This window comes from Maniola hyperantus, unplaced genomic scaffold (assembly GCF_902806685.2).
Source record: "Maniola hyperantus unplaced genomic scaffold, iAphHyp1.2, whole genome shotgun sequence".
Lineage (NCBI taxonomy): Eukaryota > Metazoa > Arthropoda > Insecta > Lepidoptera > Nymphalidae > Maniola > Maniola hyperantus.
This window is the reverse complement of record NW_027188981.1, coordinates 1-14,101: the sequence shown is the minus strand read 5'-3', so window position 1 is coordinate 14,101 and position 14,101 is coordinate 1. Positions and strand designations below refer to the sequence as shown.

Here is a 14,101-nt window from a genome sequence, read left to right as displayed (position 1 = left end):
TTTCCGCCATTTTCCGCACGGAAAATGCGGAAAATCGTACGCCGATCTCGGCATAGACATCTGTACCGAGGTGATATAGCAAAGCAAAATTTTGTCATACAAACTTCATAGATTTGCTTAAAGAAACTGCATAAATCCTGCGTCGTTGTCCCGGTTCTTCGAATTTTCACGTGAAAATCTCTCAGGGCGTTGCTTTCCACCGGCCCCAAAATTAAAATTTTCAAAAAAATTTCACTTACAAAATTTTTACCCCAAATTTTCGTAGTTTTCCTGTCTTTTCCGACTCGGACGGTGCCCGCGCGTGAGGACCGTGCGCCTGACCGCTTTTAATATTTCTCTTGCTACTCGTCGGCATACTGTGGTAATAGACTGCTGAGTTATACCATGAATATCTGCAGCATCGTCTTGTATCTGGAAAGGAAATAGAATGAATTGATGCTACCTAGGTACTTACTTCGAGATACTTCACAGTAACCTATCTAGTGCCTAACTCAGTTAAAGAAATAGAGAGTTCTATACTCTTATGGGTGGTACTAGTGGTATTCAACGATTATGTGACACATCACTAGCAATGAAAATGCCCATAATAAAGATTTAGTAAATATTACTATATTTCTATTAACAACGAGAAGGTAAATAGTGATACACGGTTATACAACACATGCACATCGGTTTCTATACTACAACCACATTGGTTTTACACCTAAATTCACGTAAAAGATCACAAAACGGTACGACACATAAGATCGCGTAAATAATGCCACGTGCGTCGCGCGGACAGGCGACACGCGCTCCGCGTCGAGTGCAGTTTCGGACTGTTCGAGTAATATAATTAGGTCATCGCTTGCACCTCGCAGCCGGTTTTTTATGCCTATCTAATTTGTAGTGAAGGCGAAGATTGACGATTGCGGTGTCGACAAACTAGTCGGTAAAATAGGTATTATGTTGTGTGTATGTTTATAGTATGTGCTTAAATATGTATGTGTGGTGTAATGTAGCCCACATCACTCCCCCCCAAGAGACCTGGTTAAGGGCGATAAAAGTCCGGAAAGGGAACTACACGTCCTAAACGTGTCCTTTTGACGTCGTCCTGAGCTTGGGCCGCTGGCGCAGGGTCAGGAGGAGGGCAAGTTTTGGGGTCGGGAGAGGTGGATGGGGTTGGGCTAGGGTCGGGAGATGGGTCGACCAATATGTAGGCCGGTTTGAGGCGGTTTATGGATACAGTGACGCCCTTACCCTTTACAAAAATTTTGAAAATTTTTTCGTTACGCTCTAGTACTTCGTGAGGGCCGGTGTACGGGGGCTGTAAAGAGCCGCGTGATGTATCGTCCCTTAAAAATACATGACTAGACGTAGATAACTCTTTGTAGATAAAAATTTTGCTTTTATTGTGACGTGCAGCTGGTGAAGGTTTTATCTTTGATGCAAATTGACGTATCCGAGTGGTGAAATCCGATATATCGGTGGATTGGGGAGTCGTTGCCTGGAAAAATTCTCCAGGTAAGCGCAACGGCTCGCCGTAGACCAACTCAGCTGATGACGTCTGCAAATCGTCTTTGAATGCACTTCTTATGCCCAACAGCACTAAAGGCAATGTGTCAACCCAATTCGCATCGGCATGGCACATTATGGCCGCTTTTAACTGCCTGTGGAATCGTTCCACTAGGCCATTACTGGCTGGGTGATACGCGGTTGTTCTGCGGTGCTTAAATCCAATCGCTCTTCCAAGGTATTGAAAGAGTGACGATTCAAACTGCCGGCCGCGATCTGTGGCGACATCTGTTGGACTTCCAAATCTGGATATCCACGATATCAGTGCCTTTCCAACCGTTTCAGCTGTCATGTCTACCATAGGTGTGACTTCCGGCCAGCGTGTGAAACGATCCACAGCAGTGAGGCAGTAGCGGTAGCCCTGTGAAACAGGCAGAGGGCCGATAATGTCGATGTGAATGAAGGCAAATCGAGTGCGAGGAAGTTCAAATGTGCCTAATGGAGAAGACACGTGGCGAGATACCTTGGCGCGTTGACAAGCTAAACATTGACGAGACCATTCTCGGCAGTCTTTGCGTACGCCAGGCCAGACAAAACGCTCGGCAACTAGCTTGGCGGTGGCGTTGGCGCCTGGGTGGCTGAGGCTGTGAAGACTGTCGAAAATTTGTCTCCTCAAAGGCTTGGTAACGAAGGGCCTGGGTGAAGGGGTGCTAACGTCACAATAAAGTTCAATCTGGGAGTTGGGAATTCTCAACTTTTTCAGGCGTAGTGACGATTCATCACCCAAAAATTGAGTCAACTCCTGGTCGGTAGCTTGCGATGAAGCCAGTACGTCAAAGTCCACCGGCATCTGCAGTTCCTCGATCCGTGATAGTGGATCTGCGACTGCGATTGTCCTTCCCAGAGATGTGTCGGATGTCGGTCGTGAACTGTGAGATGTAGTCGAGGTGACGGTACTGGCGAGGCGAACAGTTAGCTTTCCTTTCGCTGAAAGCATAACTGAGCGGCTTATGGTCCGTGTAAACCACGAAATGCCTCGCTTCTACCATATGACGGAAATGTTTGATGCTCTCGTATATGGCTAAGAGTTCGCGGTCATACGGCGAGTATTTCTGTTGCGAGGGACTCAATTTCCGCGAGAAGAATGCCAGTGGTTCCCAGATTCCATCCTTTTCCTGCTGCAGTACTGCACCCATTGCTAGGTCGGACGCATCTGTTACCAGAGCGAGTTTGGCCTGACAGTCTGGGTGTGCGAGTAGCGCAGCGTTTGCGAGACTTTCCTTGCATTCGTTAAAGGCTAGCAGTGCGTCACCGGTCAAGTTGACAGGGTGAGAAGCCTTAACACTGCCAGTCAGCAATGCGTTCAGAGGGGCTTGAACTGCGGCGGAATGGGGTAAGAACCGCCTGTAAAAGTTGAGCATTCCCAAGAAACGCCTAAGTTCTTTGACTGTCTTAGGTGCAGGGAAGTCATTAATGGCTTGGAACTTGGATTCCAGAGGTTTGGTACCGGATGCGGAGATGCGATATCCCAAAAAAGTTACCTCTGTTGCTGCGAAGACGCATTTTGAGGTGTTGACCAAGACGCCGCGCCGTATTCTTTCATGCGAGTGAATAGTTGCTGAAGGTGGGCTTCGTGCTCGGTCTCGTCTTTGGAGAACACCAAAAAATCGTCTAAATACGCGTAGCAAAAATCTAGGCCTCGCGTCATCTCGTCAACAAACCTCTGAAATGTTTGGCCTGCGTTTCTCAGGCCGAAGGTCATGAACGGGAATTCGTAAAGGCCGAAGGGTGTAGTAATGGCGGTCTTCTGTATATCCGCCTCAAAGACTGGGATTTGGTTATAAGCCTTCGTTAAGTCTATGGTCGAAAATATGGTACAACCGGTGATATTATGGGAAAAATCATGGATATGCTTAATGGGATAACGGTCTGGGATAGTCCGTGCATTAAGCATGCGATAGTCGCCACAAGGTCGCCAGCCGTTATCCCTCTTAGGCGCAAGATGTAAGGGGGAAGCCCAGGGACTTTCAGAAGGACGCGCTGTACCGTTGTTGAGCATAAGTTCGAATTCCTGTTTGGCAATTTTGAGTTTGTCAGGTGCTAGTCTCCGAGGGGTGGTTGATATAGGAGGTCCTGGGGTGGTTCTGATGTGATGTACTGTGTTGTGCTTGGGAGTTATTGGTGTGCCTGAAGGGCTTGTAATTTCCGGAAACTTACTCAGTAAATCATGGAAGCGTGAGTCGCCTGTCGACACTTTAACAGAAAAAATATCACTTCGAGCAAAAGTAGCATTAGAGTACAAGGTTGTGGTATTATCGATTAGACGTTGATTACGGCAATCTACTATTAAATTATAAAAGCTGAGAAAATCAACGCCAATTATCGGTTTAGTTACATTAGCCACAATGAATCGCCATGGAAGATCCCGCCTTAAGGCTAAGTTTAAATAAAATTAAGGTATATAAAGCCGAAAGTGTCTATGATAGTTCCATTGGCAGCACAAAGTTCAATGTCTGTTTTGGTTCGACGATCTCGAAGCGCAGAACGAGGGTACACACAAAGGTCACTACCAGTGTCTACTAGGAACTGGGTATTCGTTCTGCGATCGATGACAAAGAGGCGACCTGATGAGGTAGGGCAATCGTCAGTCGCCATTAGCGACTGCCCGTTGAGTTTTCCCCTTTCTTAAAGTCGCAGGGCTTCACGCATCGTCGCGCCTCAGCTCCAAACCTGTTGTGATAGTAACATACCGGATACCTCCTGTAGCTGGACTTGGATCGGTCTCTCTGTCGCGATGATGTACGTCGACGTTCATGTGACCTGGAGCGGCTGGTGGAACAACACGATCTCCGGGTATGCTCTTCTAGTTTCAGTGTGAGCTGCTGCACCATTTTCTTCAACTCTGCTATTTCATCCGATGGAGCGGGAGCTTGTGTACTGCGTGATGATGCAGCGGCGACGGTATACGAGGACGTCAGTTCCTGGATCCGATCTGCGAGATCTGCGAGCTGTTCCAGAGAATGTGTTGGTTGAGACGCTAGTACAGTCTGAATATTCTGCGGCAGACGATTGCTCCATATCGTTCTTATGAAGTCCTCAGGTACAGATGGGCCAGCTAGATCTTGTAAGTGCCGTAAGAACGTTGAAGCCTTTCGGTCTCCCAGCTCCTCATGGGTCAGCAGCTGCTTCACCTTTTTCTCGTGGGATGCTGAGAGACGTCGGATCAATTCACTTTTGATTTTAGTGTAGCGGTGGCGCTCTGGAGGGTTCACGATAAGATTTTTCACAGCTTTCGCATGTACGAGGTCCAAATTAGTGACGACTTGGGTGAATTTGGTGGCGTCATCTTTTATGCCATAATTCTCAAACTGACCTTTCAGGAGGGCGAACCAGATTTCAGGTTCATCAGGAGAGAATGGTGGAACCTTCACTCTAAACGGCCGATTCTCCGTTAGTGTTGGGCCACTCGGGCCACTCGGGCCACTCGCGAGTTGATCATCCGCTGGTACTGTTCGTGGTGAAGGGCGCGTCTTTTTAACCGGTCGTGTAGTAACGTTTCTTCCGCCCTGATGCTCATCACTACTGGTATCACTCATTTTGGCGTATTCTGTGCATGTCACCAGTTATGGGTGGTACTAGTGGTATTCAACGATTATGTGACACATCACTAGCAATGAAAATGCCCATAATAAAGATTTAGTAAATATTACTATATTTCTATTAACAACGAGAAGGTAAATAGTGATACACGGTTATACAACACATGCACATCGGTTTCTATACTACAACCACATTGGTTTTACACCTAAATTCACGTAAAAGATCACAAAACGGTACGACACATAAGATCGCGTAAATAATGCCACGTGCGTCGCGCGGACAGGCGACACGCGCTCCGCGTCGAGTGCAGTTTCGGACTGTTCGAGTAATGTAATTAGGTCATCGCTTGCACCTCGCAGCCGGTTTTTTATGCCTATCTAATTTGTAGTGAAGGCGAAGATTGACGATTGCGGTGTCGACAAACTAGTCGGTAAAATAGGTATTATGTTGTGTGTATGTTTATAGTATGTGCTTAAATATGTATGTGTGGTGTAATGTAGCCCACACTCTCATGCCAATATGGATTGTAGCCATCAATCAAAAAAATATAGCCTACACTCACGAATATGTTGCTTTCTACTAGTTTTCAAAATCGGTTTAGTAGTTCCAGAGATTATTTCCTACAAACAAACTAACAAAATATACCTCTTGATAATATTAGTAATATAGATGTAGGGATAGATAAAGCTACTTACTTGGTTGCGACCCCAGTATCTCAATGCTATCATTATCTGGAGAGTCGAAGATAAACCACCTCCACGTTTATTCATGTTCAAAGATCTACCAAATAATTGGTCTAAAAACATAACACCGCTTTTAGAAAAGCTATATTTAGCACGAAATTCTTCATCACTATACAAATCATATGGATTTTTCCTGTTTCTGAATGTTTTAACTTTTCTTTGAGTCTGTATTTGATTCATTATATTATTAACTTGCTCTACTTGTTCTATTGCTCTTAACGCCATTGTAAATAATAGATTTCAAAATTTTAAAACACCTATGAATGTAATGCAATTTGCACTATTTTAAGGTGATTTCGAATTTAAACTAGGGTGCGACTAAGTTTAGCGATGGAATAAAGTTGTTTGAAGAGATACGCCGACGTTATGGTAGGTTTAGACTATTCAGAGTTTATTTGTTGACATTTCGCTTATTCTATGTAAATTCTTAGTTTAACATTTTATAATGGGTTTATTTGTAAGGCTGTATGCCTTTGTTCTCCAACACTTCTTGGCACTTGAATGACATTGACAGGGGGGGCCCCTGTCAAAGTTATCTTGTGATTTGTGATTATTATAAATAATATATTTTCTATACACTTCATTCAGGCTATTTTATTGTCATATTATTTATAATAAACTATTATAAATTATACACTTGGATTTCAGAATAAATGTCATCATCAAATTCAGCACCCTCGAAAACCCTGAAAACGACACCCATGTCAATTTTTTGTAAAAAAAATCATGTCCGCCATCTTGGATTTCAGAATAAATGTCATCATCAAATTCAGCACCCTCTAAAACCCTGAAAACGACACCCATGTCAATATTTTGTAAAAAAATCCATGTCCGCCATCTTGGATTTCAGAATATATGTCATCATCAAATTCAGCACCCTCGAAAACCCTGAAAACGACACCCATGTCAATTTTTTGTGAAAAAAATCATGTCCGCCATCTTGTATTTTAGAATAAATGTCATCATCAAATTCAGCACCCTCGAAAACCCCGAAAACGACACCCATGTCAATTTTTTGTGAAAAAAATCATGTCCGCCATCTTGGATTTCAGAATAAATGTCATCATCAAATTCAGCACCCTCGAAAACCCTAAAAACGATACCCATGTCAGTTTTTTGTAAAAAAATTCATGTCCGCCATCTTGTATTTATAAATAAATAACATCCCGGAAAAGTGCACAATCAGTTAATACTTGATACACGCGCAATAATATGTATTTATGTAGGTGTGACACAAGGTGCCAACAAGTTCAAATTAATTCCCGTTGTGTAACAGTGTTACTCAACGGGAATGTTTTGAAATTTTAGGCACCTTGTGTCACAGTGTTACACACGGGGGTGTGACTCAACGGGAATAACTCGGAAATGGAAATTTGCATTCGAATCAGAGCGATCAAGAAGACGCGCTTGGCAGCAAGCACCGGCTGCACACAGCAAAAACTGTGCATGCGGTTTTTCTCGCTTCGGCGCCAAAACAAAAACAGCGGTACCCCCAAACCGCTGTACATTCAAGGCGGGACTCGAACCCGCAATCTTAGCTTTAGGAGAGCTACGCCTTACCATTAGGCCACTTGAACTCGACATGTCCCTGCACACAGCCATTTGTCATGCACCACTGGTCGTAGCAGCATGCTTTCGAGTGGAGGCCGTTCTTCCAGCCGACAGGCATCGCCTCGAATTTGTGCGCAATCAGGCCTGCGCATCCGGAAGCCGCAGAGCTGAAAGTGCATGGCTGGGCCAGGAGTCTCGCGCCGTCGACTGCAAAGAAGCCAGGTCCTGGTTTGAAGACACCGAAATCTAAAGACATGGTTTTTAAAATCACTCCGGGTTTATTAAGTCTGAAAAAAACAAATAGCTTTTTCCTAAACAGCCCATGCAACCGTTTGACAAGAAGTTTCCCCAATCATATTCAGCAAGGCTGCGGTTCAGATGTTGATGTGCATCCTGTGCGTAGGTGTCGTGGCCGATGCTGTAGTGCAGAGCAGGGTGCTGCAGGCGAAGCTCATATTCCAAAGGACGTACGCGGTCTCGAGCGAGGCCTCCTACTTGGCGGTGCTTGTGGCTTACGAAGTCTTGAGGATTTTTTCCGATCTCTTCTTAGACACTCTGATGTATAATAGTTTGCACTCGACGACAGTCAGTCAGTAATAAACTAGCTACGGAGCTATACGGTTGTGTTATTTCTTACGTACCAGCTACCTACCTACATGTCATCTGGCGACGAGCGCCTTACCGACCCGCGTTGTGTTTCAAAAATGAATCAAACTAATTATCTCGGAAGTTTATCGCCGTTCGACTATAAAATCAACGAATGGGAAGTTTTTCATAGTCGGTTATCGCAGTTTATAAAGTTAAACAGCATTCCTGTCGCTAATCAAAGTGCAGTGTTGTTAACGTATTTGTATAAGCTTGACCCTACGTAGGATTGCGATGAAGGCTCTCGGAAATGATGCTACCATGTTACTCATAAATAATCACTTTCATCATTCTCTTAGTTTTACTATAATAACTGCTAACAACACTATTCTCACAGCTTGCACTTATAAACAACACAGGATCTCTCTCGAGAGTGTCCGCTAAAACCAAAAAACCCACTCGTCCAGCTTCCAACCGTCAGGGTGGGAGAAACCCAACCTCATTGGTCCCACCGCTCTGCGCCAACCGGCGTCAACCAATGACAAAATAGTATTTGAAAATTAGAATTGCCAACGTGACAATTAAGAATCTGATTGGTTTCCGCCGTTTTACGCCAACTAGCGTCAAAACTCCAGAATGACAACTATTTAAAAATAAAGTTGCCAATGTAAAAATAAAAATATAATGCAATTTTGAAGCTAATTAAATTAAGATCCTAACAATCGACCGTCCTGACAACGTGTGCGTCCCGTCCCGCACATGTCGCCAGGAGGCATCCTAACAATCGGAACTTAGCCAGTTGTCCATCCTTTACATCATACTACATTCTTATCATACTATCGTGGTACACGAAACAATAGTAAAGTTTGACAATTTATATACCTATTTTAACAACTGAATACCATAATATCCTTTATCATATCAAAATATAGACTTTAAACTCAATCTGTATTTATACAATGCAATCAACATTATTAACGCAACAATCAAAAACATCAATATTTTAGTTGCACAAATTAAACTATGTAGGTACTGATTATCTCTCATAAAATATGTTATTATTCATCGGATGACTAACTTGGGAATTAATTATACGAATCTGCTTGATAAGAAAAACAATGATCAATTAATAACCAATAATTATATATAATATATATAATAATAAATACCACATAAGTAATAGAAAGTATTACTTATACATAAGCAAAGCAGCATTTTTAAATCAAGTCCAAACATTTGGACGAGGAATACACGTCACGCATGATCCGAGAAGAGGAATCATCTTTAAAGAAACAGTGAACCCTGGTTTTCAGATTTACCCAAAGGCTTGATTAGGAACGTGAACCCACTAGCAGATTATCTACCCTGAGCCTCGAGGATCTGCTACTCGACTTTTGATTGGACCGGGTATGGATGTTATAGTGATTGGTTTTGTTTTTTCTAACCTGCTTTTTATCGAAAGATTGGTACCAGTCCTTGCTGCTTATGTATCATCAGTGCTCCGATATAGCCTGATAACTTGGAGTAACTCAACTGACGTAAACAGGGCATTTATGCAGAAAAGTGTAAGCCTGCTTTTTAAAACTCGAGAGATTGCCACTCCCTTGTATATATATTCTGGAGATGGCTGAATCTGATGATGATGATGGCTGATGGCTGAAAGCAATCCTTTGAAAGTGGTCAGTTTCATGGCAGATTATTAGGAGACTCTGGCTATGCATGTACTGCATATTTATTTACACCATTGCTCAATCCAAGAACACGTAAAGAAGAATTATACAATTATAACCAGATTAGAACTCGCAATGCCATTGAGAGATGTTTCGGTGTGTGGAAAACCCGATTTATGTGCTTGCTAACAGGGTTCAGACCATCTCTGGAAAACACCAAAATGTATATTGTAGCATTGGCAGTGTTACATAATATAGCCATTGAGCTCAATGAGGAGCCTTTCACTGACAACGACACACCTCCACTGCCTGAACCACCAGTGGCACCAGTGACACAAAATACATTGCGTGGAGCTGCAGTAAGAGCCACATTTATAGATGAAAATTTTTAGGTTAATAAAACTATAATATTCAATTAAACTGGTTTAATTTATGATTTCTGGAATGACTCCAAAGTTTTTTTTAATATTTCATTTTGTAATGTTAAGTTTGCCATGACCTGGCTGTGTTGCTCCTCCATATTTTTTAATCGTACTTCATGTTCTTTTTGCATTCGCTCATTTTCTAAGACCCTGAAGTGATGCATGTCCTCATAAGACGATTTCCCCAAGTCAAAAGAATCCTTGTTTTTTGTGGGCTAAAACAAAATCAAAATGATTATTTCATTCCCCCATACTGAAATATGTATGTTAATATACTAGACTAGCTTATGCTTGCAACTTATGCAGTGGACTACACAAATTTAAAACCCCTATTTCATCCCCTTAGGGGTAGAATTTTCAAAAATCCTATCTTAGCGGATGCCTACGTCATAATAGCTATCTGCATGCCAAAATTCAGTCCGATCCGTCCAGTAGTTTAAGCTGTGCGTTGATGAGATCAGTCAGTCAGTCAGTCAATCCTTTTATATTTATTTCGATGGTGCCCGCGACTTAGTCCGCATGGATTTAGGTTTTCTAAAATTCCTGTAGGAACTTTGCTTTCCGTGATAAAAAGTAGCCTATGCCCTTCCCCGGGATGTAAGCTATCTCTGTACCAAATTTCATCAAAATCGGTTAAACGAATGGGCTGTAAAAACTGCAGACAGACAGACACACTTTCGCATTTATAATATTATTAGTATGGATAATAAAGATGGGCAATAATGTTAGTAGATATTATAAAAACTTACATGTTTTTTCTTTACAACTCTCATTGGTGTCGTGAACAGCCTGCTCGTGATTTTTTTTTCTTGTGCAGGGTTATCTTCCTCTTCAATACAATTTAATTTGATATCCTAAAAGAAAAAATGTAATAATTAATTGTCACTTTTCTGTTAGCGCCTACAGTAAGTTGATGTTGTGGTAATAAAAGATTTAAGCAATGTTACCTTATTAGTTGTGTTTAGATCAGGTTCATTCTCACTGATCTGTATTATTGTTGGTGTTGAATTATCCTAAAAAAATATAATGTAACATATTATTAATTGAGAATAGCAATTTCAAAAGTTGTTGTAGTAATAGGTAAAGGCTATGTTACCTTATCATCAATGTGATAGTCAGGTTCACTTGTAATTTCTATAATAGATGCAGATGTAGTTCCCATATCCTGAATGATGAAAACAAAACCAATTTAATAACTATTTTGGGTACGCTTTCATTAAGTTGTGGGCTTTTTATTTATAATTCATTGTAAGAAACTTGTTTAAGAAAGATATTCATCATTTAATAACATGATTATTAATTAAAGGGAATGTTGGAGCATTAATTAATACACTTCAAGTTGCTAGTAGTAGTTAGTATAAAAATCAATATTATAATTAGTTTGTACCTTAATACCGTCAGAGTCGAATTCGTTAGAATCTATTTCAAATTCTTGAGGTATCATTTCGATGACCTCCAAAGTTTCTGGCGTAGGGGATGGTGGTTTTGGCCCACCCCCAGTTTTAATTAATTGCTGGCGGTATATTGACAGTTCCTTTTTAGACGAAAGTTTGATGAGCTTCCACTGATTCAACACCTGTCTTTTGTCCCTCGGTCTAATATTAGCTGTATTGAACCTGGAAATAACAATTTTGTTTCATCAACATAACCAAGGTGAAGGCTGAAGAGTCACTAAAGTTTAGCTATAGGTAGGTACATACTTTTCTGTTATATCGTTCCAAGCATTAATTTTGGCCTTATTTGTATTGGTCGACAAATCTTTGTTTTCGATGATAGCCATCACAGAGTACTTTTTACATATGGAAATAGAGTACTATCTCGCGAGCTAATAGTGGCAACAGCTTAGTAGCGCCATCTGTATCTGACGAAAGGAACTAATATTTATAATATGTACATACCTACCTATATATGAGGAGGGTCTTTTCAAAACGGGATATATCCAAAATATGATTTTTTTAAACTGAGTATGAGGTCTTCTTAGCTATGCTAAAATACATCATTTCACACCTTAAACGAATGTAAAACAGGATATGCTACTTAGAAAATTGGACTTAAAAAAGCTTGTTCTGAACAAAACAGGATATTTTCTCAAAAAATATCGCCATAGTTCACATTCTATTGATTTCGTAACAAAAGAGGATATTTTACAAGGGTGTCTCTTACTTATCAGATTGATCTCTTCAAAAAGGGACATTTTCTTACACAGAATATTCGTATCATCGATCAGTTTCTTTTTCATAGTTATTCATATTCTGGAATCAGTAACCTTTTAAAATTGATCGCATCATATTGAATGAGGCCTTTATTTCTGAACGTATATTTTTTTCCCTCCTTGTCAGTTGTCAATGTCAATTGACATTAACATTGACAACTGATGACGGAGGGAAACTGCGGGCCGATTGCCGTAAACTGACATGTGACATCTCAATAGAAATATCCTTAAGAATCGTGATCGTTACAGTTGATAAATTTGCTATCGCGGACGACTAATGCACTATATCGCAATTGGTCATTATCGACATTTTGATGACGTATTGGTAGCACGGACCTATTTATAACCCGACTAAATCGAATATCTATGGTAATCACTTGGTAATCTAGCAATTTACATGGACATAACAGTCTCCTAAATTTGGCTACGTTACTTATTACAAATAAGTAGTTAGTCTGTGGTAACTATTTCGAACCCCAGACCACAAAGTACAATTTTTTGTTGTTTTTCCTTAGTTTACGCGTTTGTTTTTTGTGATTAATTCTGCAACTTTGCTTGCTCCTCGGACTCCGGAGACTTAGTTTTTCTCACTGAACTTATACGCAAATGCCTGGGCACTGATTTGCCTAAGTATTGGGACCCTTATTGACGGACTGTGGCTGCTTGGAAGTTAGAACTCGTAAGTTAACAAACGTTATCATTCAATACAAGTAAAGGCTCTCATGCGGGTTTCCTCACGATCTTCCTTTTCCTTCACAGCTAAGCAAGTGATATTTAGTTGTTACAATGGTATTAAACTCCGAAAAGTTAGAGGAGTTTTAACAGCGTTTCATAAAGTACCTATTATACAAATTGAGTCCATTGCTACTGGTGGTTATGACTTCATAGTAAGTACCTCCACACTACAAGTGCTTTCTCGAGTATGTTTCCTTATGTATCTAGAGCTGCCTAAAACGTTGCTCTTCATATGAAAGTTTGGATGTTTCTTACTCCTTCGCACCACAAATATTTAAAGAAACAATTTGGATTAGCTAAATTAGTAACAAAGATACCATATACACTGATTCTAAAGTCTTCGCAGACAACGTCATACCTAAACAGAAGCTGGTAGTGCCTAGTGGTATAGATTAAGCAACACAGTCAGTGGTCACTTACTCAGTTATCATAATTTTTTTCAGGCAAAGGTGATACAGTGCTGCATTCATTTCTTCATCCTGACAAAGATATGGATTGGGATATGTTGTGAACTCTAGCTCTTGGACCCCGTGCAGAGACAAATAAAATAATGAACGGTGCCAGATTAGATTTATAAGAAGCAGATGGTGATATAATTAAAATGTCAGAATCTAATCTACTTTAATAAAAGAAAACATAAAAAATCATCAAACTGTTGTTTTATTTGCCTAAATAATTTAAATTCCAAAGTAATTTCCAAAGCTAACTCAATTAAATCAGAAAATGATTTGACTTTTGGACATTACTTTGGGGAATAATTTTAGAAGAAGTCCCCCGAAGAGCCTAGTGGTTAGGATGTCCACCTCTGAATAATTGAAGGTTGGGGGTTCAATTATAGGTACGCATCTCTAAGAGTTATGTGCGTTTTAAACAATTAATTATACTTAACTTGATTTAGCGGTGAAGGAAACATCATGAGGAAATCTGCATGCCTGAGAGTTCTCCATATTGTTCTCAAAGGAGTCAAAGGTATACTATTATGTTCAGCCTGTCGCTGGCTCACTATAGAGTACGGTTCTCTTGAGTGTGAGAAGAGTTTTGGCCATAGTCTACCATGCTGGCCAAATGCGGATTGGTAGACTTCACACACCT

General features: G+C 40.9%; 1 protein-coding gene and 1 non-coding gene across 2 annotated transcripts; both read right to left on the bottom strand.

Moving 5' to 3' along the window:
- Window positions 1-7,339: 7,339 nt before the first annotated feature.
- On the bottom strand, window positions 7,340-7,411 carry TRNAR-CCU (transfer RNA arginine (anticodon CCU)). Its single transcript has one exon. It is a non-coding gene; the product is annotated as a tRNA-Arg (tRNA).
- Window positions 7,412-10,003: 2,592 nt separating this feature from the next.
- On the bottom strand, window positions 10,004-11,842 carry LOC117995980 (uncharacterized). Its single transcript, XM_034983993.2, has 6 exons — window positions 11,763-11,842; window positions 11,450-11,678; window positions 11,159-11,227; window positions 11,010-11,075; window positions 10,812-10,916; window positions 10,004-10,277 (listed from the first exon to the last, which is right to left on the bottom strand). The coding sequence occupies exons 1-6, from the start codon at window positions 11,840-11,842 to the stop codon at window positions 10,071-10,073; spliced, it is 756 nt and encodes a 251-aa protein (XP_034839884.1). The 3' UTR covers window positions 10,004-10,070.
- Window positions 11,843-14,101: the final 2,259 nt, after the last annotated feature.

Bases quoted from the DNA above. Each gene is read 5' to 3' on its own strand.
- LOC117995980 (XM_034983993.2), bottom strand. From the start codon at position 11,842: ATGGCTATCATCGAAAACAAAGATTTGTCGACCAATACAAATAAGGCC. The intron at 11,076-11,158 runs GTAACATAGCCT...ATATTTTTTTAG, and splicing joins ACTATCACATTGATGATAAG to GATAATTCAACACCAACAAT. The intron at 10,278-10,811 runs GTAAGTTTTTAT...ATTTTGTTTTAG, and splicing joins GAGTTGTAAAGAAAAAACAT to CCCACAAAAAACAAGGATTC.